We start from the raw sequence: 7,234 nt of genomic DNA on the forward strand, positions 1-7,234 counted from the left end.
AATAAATTTAATTAAGAATAACGTTTTCTTTGCCAAATCATCTTTAATAGTATTGAACTTTTCCCCGTTCAGGAAAGTAATAATTATTCAGAATAGAAACACAGTTTTATTAATTGTTCGACATTTATAAAAGAAAAACAACAATTATTATTAAATATGAATTTGCATGAATAAAAATAATATGAATGTTTTAATAAAATTAAAAAATGACAAATTTACATTGCATACCGTTGAAAATGTTCACAAGTTGAAAAATCACTGCTCTATCAAAGGGGAAATTGATTTCAAACGTGCACATCAAATGAACTTGGTTGAAGTGTGCCTTGTGTGTGTGAAGAATGATATTGTCAAAATTGGAAAAAAATTTTTATCTGCCCATCGACCAAATGCCACTATCTAGACAAAATATTCTTCAACGAATGTTCAATTTGAAGTGGAAAAAATGTAAATTAAAAACCGGTTTTTCAACGAACACTTTATTTCACCTACAGTAAAACCGGATTGATGGTAAAATTTTCAATTTGAACCTAAATAAATGGTTCATCGTACTACTGTATATTACTGATAATTCCAATGAATAATATTCTTTCAACGGTAAGATTGTTTTTTGTTTTAAATAAAAGTTTACAATTCAAAATTACACGTATAAATTTCAATGAACTAATTTGTCTATTTTTTTTCGACAAAAAATTTTAAATGGAATAATTTGAATACTGCATACAGTTTTTTTTGTAAACAGCGATTATAAAAGTTGTTTTGAAATATTCATTCCATTTCTCTTCTCTCTTGAGACAAATATGAAAATGTCATGCATCTTTGTTTGAATTCAGAAAATCAAATTAATACTGACGTCAGTTGTGTTGTGCAAATTCTTTATTGCATCATAATTACAATAGTGGACGGTAAATTCTTTTTTTTTGAAATATAATTCAAAATTCCAATTTCTCGCATCAATGACAGACAATCAACAATTACCACATAATCCATTATGCTGATTGGAATTGTAGAATGAAAATAAGTTGTTTGAAATAAATACATAATGCGTGATATATATGTATATATATATATTCTTTTTTTATAGTTATAAAATTGATCTCAAATAAATTGAGACGAATAAAAAGCTGTCAATTTGGTGAATGAATTGTTTTGTCATTCAAGAGAAACATAATTTCGATGTAAATAGTATAATTAGTGAAATTTGCACAAATTGCCTGCTTGGATGGTCATTTTATACGGCCGAAAAAAAAATTAAACCTTCCTCTTTATTGTATCTTTCTGTTCAATGAAGACAAAATAAAAATAGCAGAGAGAGAAAGAGAAAGAGAATACATCACAATTGTCGTAGTGATTTCAGCAAAATAAATACTAAAAAAAATAAGATTCTTTGGCATTATCACCGAGAGATATTGGCCAGAAAAATAATAAAAAGATAATAATAAAAAATAAGTGAGAAAAAAATGAAATAGAATATTTAAAAAAAGAGAAAGTAAAATTAAAAAAACTAAAATATGGAAATAAAATTTTTCGAATAAATATCACCAGAGCGGTGGAGTAGGGGTTTGGTTTAGATGACCGTCTGCATGTTTTGGAAATCGGTTGATGGCGGGGTGTGGTTTTCTTCGGCTTTTGGCATCTGGCCAATGCATGTTGTATCTTCGTCTTGGGAAAGTGGTGCCCAAGAAATGGACGCGTATTCACGAATCCGAGACCTCAGCAGTAAATAGTTGTCGTCGCCTATTGGTAAATCTTTGGAACCATACTTCATCTGCCTCAGGTATTTCACCAGAGCAGCTCGATGACCCTGCTCCAAAGTGTACGTACAAGCGAGCACTGCTTGTATACTGTCGTGTAGAACTTGTGAAGATATTTCATCAGAGCATCCAGTTAGCGTGTAAACATCTTGTCGTTCGTCTTCACTTTTACCACTTGAAGCTTCTTAATATGAAAATTAATAAAATATGAAAATTATTATTCCCACACTGTAATAATGGTATTATTAGAATTTCTTCCCAGTAAAACAAAATGTATACAAATTCGACTGCAAAATTTCAATATTCAAATGTAATTTTTCTATGAGAAATAAAGCTTCTTTTTTTACTTTTGATTTTGTACTGATTGATCATATTTTTTTCTAGATAATTTATTTAAAATGTTATCTGGAAAAAATTATTCAAACTGATCATTATGTGACATCAATCAGCAACTCAAATTCTACATTCAAATAGAAAAATAGATTTATTGGCAAAATGCATTCTAGCTTCAAAAATTCTAAGCACTCCTGTGGGCATAAGCTGCTTTAATCAATTTACACTTGCCATTTCTGATCCAATTGATAAGAAATGAAAGTGATCACAAAATCGAAACATTATCGGCAATATTAATTCTTCCTATTTCAGAATAAATCATTCACACTATTGATAGGGGTATACAACGTTTACGACGTCCACAATTGTAGACATTTCAAATCATTTCAAAGTTGATTATGAGCATTGAATTTAGGAATTTTATGAAAATTTTCAATTTAAACCAAATCAACGACTCACCTTTCCACGCTCGAACTGTTTCGATATGACGCAAAAAAGCCAAATGGATATTCTCCAACTGTTGCTCAATGTCAATCTCATAATACTGGCATGCATCGTTGATTTGCTTCAATGCAAGCTGCTGTCTTCGACATGCTTTTTTCAATGCAGCCATCCTATAAAAAAAACAATAATTTTCCCCCATAAAATGTGCTGTAATTAATCAATTAATTATATTTTACCATTCTCCCATTTCCATACTGTGCGAAGCATCCAATTTTACAGAAACATTTGGCGTTGCAACTTCAAAAACCTTACAAATATATATATATATATATATATATCAATGTAGAAAGTAAATTTAAAAAAAAGCAAATTATAATTGATGTTGCTCATTACCAACTTTCCCTGAGATTTTTCATCAATTGCTTGTATAAGCACAATATCAGACAAATGCAACAAGCCCAATCTGACGCTACCTAAAAGTGAAAATGCTCATTTCTAGTAAAATTTATAACCTTTCTACACAAAAGCCAAAACTGATTGCTCGATTGACCTAGAAATGCAAATTAGATTTCGAATAAAACTATGCAAAAAATTGTACTGTAAAACATTTTCAAACAACCAATATAATGCTAATCCATGCGCTTTGATTAGTTGATAAGGTTAAACAAATAAAAAGAACAGCTAAATATTTGACAAGATGAAGAAAGTAATTGCTAATTTTAGGAAAATTATAAATTCAACGAAAGCGCAATCGCATACCTTTGTGTTTGCACCAGTAGAATTCATTATCAGTAAGGCAACAATAGCGGGGTTTACTAGACAAGCATCTTCTACCCAAACAGCCAGAGTTGGCTTTGTATTCGAAAAGCACTCTGAAAAGTATGCAAATTATTGTAAAAAACTGATAATTGTAACTGCCGCCACCACTGTTAGCTACCCTTCTTTCAGAACAGTAACACTTTCACCCGTCATTGAGCTTTCGCTACTCACGCATGATATTCGATCAAAAAACTAAAATATACAATAATTTTTCTTCACATTTTGCACAATTAAATTAATAATTTACATTTTGAAAAATAAATTGTAAAATTCCAATATATTCACTTTGGATATAGCTTAAAATTGTAAAAGTTTACCTTTATAAATGCTAAACGATGACGCTCATCAGCGAATCTCTCCCATAAAGGCACCATGAAGGCTTCTTTCTCGGACAACTTTCGACCACAGACGACAAAATTGCTGAGACGCTGTATCGTCTTCGACACCAACGCTAATGTTCTGGCTACAGTAGCATCCTGTGAAAAAGAAACGTTTCCATTCATCCAACACGCAACATTATATATATATACTAAGCAAAATTATGCAAATGAGCTCATTTCCTTACTGGATTATCTTTTCGAAGTCCAAACGTTTTCGGATTCAACAAAGCGGCAGCAAAAAATCGCATAATAAGAAAACTACTCAACACTAACCATTGCACTTCCAGTCGGTCTACAATGAATAAAAGCATCTTCTCTTCCAACTTATCAAAAAAGCAAAAGCATAATCAAATACTTGGATAAAAGCAAGCCGTAACTTCTCGAAGAATTTTAAAAGCATCTTTAAGCAACTGTGGACATCTGTGATTGGAATCGACAATTCTCGACAAAACTAACTCTGTATAAATGACCAGGTTTCTCTAAATGGGTGTGCAATGATGTCCATGCGCAGACTGAAATCAAAGTTAAAAAAATTTGCATACCAAATTATCAACTAGCATTTGTCCAGGCTGAAGACGATCCGGATCAACTTCACAACACTTTCTTTCTGCATAAATCTATAAGTATAATAATACATGAAGAGAAATTTTGAACAAAAAAAATAAAATTCTTTTCCATCAATTCAATTCAATCGCTTTCTCACTTTATCAAGACACGGTTTCAATGTGCTAATCAAGTACTGATGTCCAACAAGCTTCATCAATTCAAATACGCACCGAGTAGCAAAGCTACAACTACGAAACAGCGTATTCACATCTCTAAAAAAATCACATAAAAACTGACATTAAAAAATTTACATCAATTCCAAAGAGGTTCTATTTAAATTAATTTGGATAAAAATTTCTCAATTTAAAAACAATAAAAACAACAAAATACATTTCAAAATCATCGCAAATTTTTTCAATTAATTCTCTTGAATCTAAATTTTATGCCGACTATTAAAGAGTTTGGGTGAAATTTTATCAATCACTACTACATTTCTGGGCCAAAAGCTCTAGTTTGAAAATTATGCGAATAATTGTTCACTAATAAAAATAAGATAAGATATTTGAATGAAATATTTGTTGTTTTGCTTACTGGCATTGGGAAATTTCTTCAATACATTGAGTCTGAATCAGTGCTTTCACTTGATTGGAATGCAAAAATATACGGACAACTGGTAAAACAATATTATCCACTTCAGTCTTCGGCAAACAGGACAGCAGAGATAAAGCACTTGCACGAAAAGGCTGCAGTAAAAACGAAAACAATTGTAAATGGAATATTCTCAGCTTTCACGCTTGTCCGGCTTTAGCTAACCTTACAACTCAACGAATCAAGCAACAATCGCCACAATTCATTATAATAAGGTGAAGGTAAAATATGGTCGACGTTGTATCTGATTCGCAGCTTCAAAGCACACAAGTCACCCGGATCATCAAAATTAGCATTAATGCTTGGATTACGTTTGGCGGAACGGTCACGTTCAGAAGGCTTTGATCGTGGTTTCAAATAATACCACGCAATATTAGACAAGTCAAAATGACGTCCGCCGCCACCAGTCAACGGGACCCGCACTTCACCATGAAAGAAAGTCGAAAATGAACGAGGCATGTCATGCCAAAGGCTCACCCTGAATCAAGTGAATCAAATTTTCCACATGAATTGGATTAATTATTTAAAAAAAAAATTAAATCTACCTGAGAATCGTCGAACCACTTGTCGTAGGATGTGGATCTGTGGAAAAATTCGTCTCGTCGGTAATTGTCGTTTGCTTAGCAAAACATCCGCTCGGCAAGTCCACGTACACTGCTTCAGCCGAAGAATAGCTTTCCGGAGATAGACGACGAACGCGTAACTTTTTCGTATCTGTGAAAAGTTGCTCATCATCTCGCTGCAGATGCACCAATGCATACAGTTCCCCTGGTCTGGATACAGGCAAGGACAGATCGCAAAAGTCGAGCAGCCTGAAGTGTTACAATACATCCGTCAAGTTCAGTACAGTATGACAAAAATTGTCGCATTCGCAAAAAGTATTGTACCTAACTTTCAAACGTTTCGCAAGTTTACTGTCTTTCGTGTATTCGTACGACAGCTCGAGACATACTTTACCCTAAAATAAAATTAAAAAAAACACAAATACAGCCATATAAATTGCGCTGTGTTTTATGTGCAAAAATGGTGCTTTACAATGACATCCGAGTGTCGGCTAATTGGCTTCAACGGAAACCAACGTTCCACTCCAGAATAGCGGAAAATGTCATCTTTGCAGAAAGTGATTCGACCCAACGGTCTCGCCACTCGACCAGGGTAGTGGTCGAACAGATAAAAGGATAACAGTCGAAATTTTTTCTGCACTTCAAAGTGAAAATCGTCGCCAAAAAATGGACTAAAAAATTTACATAATTAACATTTAGCATGTTGATCGAATATTGAGCATTACTTTGTCGTTTTGGCAGTAGTTGAGGAGCGGAAAATTTCTTCTGAATCCAATTTAATTACACAGCAAACAAAATGATCCATAGCAGAATTTCCCTGACGAAGGGACAAATTTTTAGCTTCGACTAAAAATCAAATAATTATTGTCAATATTTGAGAAGAAAAAGTAAAACCAGACAAAACATCAACAAAAAATGTTTTGACTGGAAAAAAGAATGTAAATTCAAAACTGGTTTTGTCTCACATTTTCCCGCCTTTAATACAGTGTATGCTATGCAATGCAAAAAAAGCGATACCACTTTTTCTTTAATAATAATACTAATCAAATTGATAATACCATTAGCTGTTGATAATTATTTCATTTCATTTTCTTCAATGTTCAATCTATAGCAATATTTGTAAAAAAATTATCAATTCTATTCATTTGTAATGATAGTTGATTACTGTAATAAAAAAACATCTTTTTTTTACTTCCAAAAATAACATAATTTTAATTTTGTCATTTTTCATTTTAATCAAAATGAAGATGAAATAATTTGAAAATCTGTGCTTCTTCAATTGTGACGTCATCATAAAACTGTGCCAAGCTATGATAAGACAAACAGATAAATCTTCACATTCTTATTATTGTAATACACTTTTCAACTGATCCATGAATAATATTTTGAATTGATATAAAGGAAAAAACAAGTTTGAACAATCAAAAAAAGTGTATTTTTAAATTACTGTACATTTGTTTTTTTACCGTCATACTGTATTGTGCATTTCAATTAGCATTACGAATAAAGTGATGTAAAATGCATAGCATGTCGGTGGTGTTGATCAATATGAAACGCAAAATATCAAAATTTATGCCATTCATAATTGCAAAAATTTGTATTTCACTCGGCAGTCGAATAAATAAAAATCAAATAAGCAAATAATGAAAAAAGAGTATAATTTTCTAAGATATCTTCGTTATTCGCGAACAAAAGATGTTTTCAATTTTTCAAAGCGTTCAAAGATATTTTCTTCGTTGTTATGAATTTC

General features: G+C 31.9%; 2 protein-coding genes across 2 annotated transcripts; both read right to left on the reverse strand.

The window, feature by feature from the left end:
* Positions 1-1,564: 1,564 nt before the first annotated feature.
* On the reverse strand, positions 1,565-2,697 carry Tsp_11982 (conserved hypothetical protein). The gene is made up of 2 exons (XM_003371321.1): positions 2,544-2,697; positions 1,565-1,935 (listed from the first exon to the last, which is right to left on the reverse strand). The coding sequence occupies exons 1-2, from the start codon at positions 2,695-2,697 to the stop codon at positions 1,565-1,567; spliced, it is 525 nt and encodes a 174-aa protein (XP_003371369.1).
* Positions 2,698-2,760: 63 nt separating this feature from the next.
* Positions 2,761-6,938, reverse strand: Tsp_11981 (putative C2 domain protein). The gene is given in 18 exon segments (XM_003371322.1): positions 2,761-2,835; positions 2,922-3,001; positions 3,063-3,078; positions 3,288-3,400; positions 3,494-3,539; positions 3,665-3,823; positions 3,913-4,019; positions 4,083-4,184; positions 4,198-4,239; positions 4,305-4,344; positions 4,431-4,545; positions 4,865-5,016; positions 5,087-5,399; positions 5,467-5,733; positions 5,809-5,879; positions 5,963-6,155; positions 6,210-6,330; positions 6,932-6,938. 18 exon segments carry the CDS (start codon positions 6,936-6,938, stop codon positions 2,761-2,763), a joined length of 2,019 nt encoding a protein of 672 aa, XP_003371370.1.
* Between the last annotated feature and the right edge of the window lie 296 nt (positions 6,939-7,234).

Source organism: Trichinella spiralis, assembly GCF_000181795.1.
Source record: "Trichinella spiralis strain ISS 195 chromosome Unknown Scfld9, whole genome shotgun sequence".
Taxonomy (NCBI): Eukaryota; Metazoa; Nematoda; class Enoplea; order Trichinellida; family Trichinellidae; genus Trichinella; species Trichinella spiralis.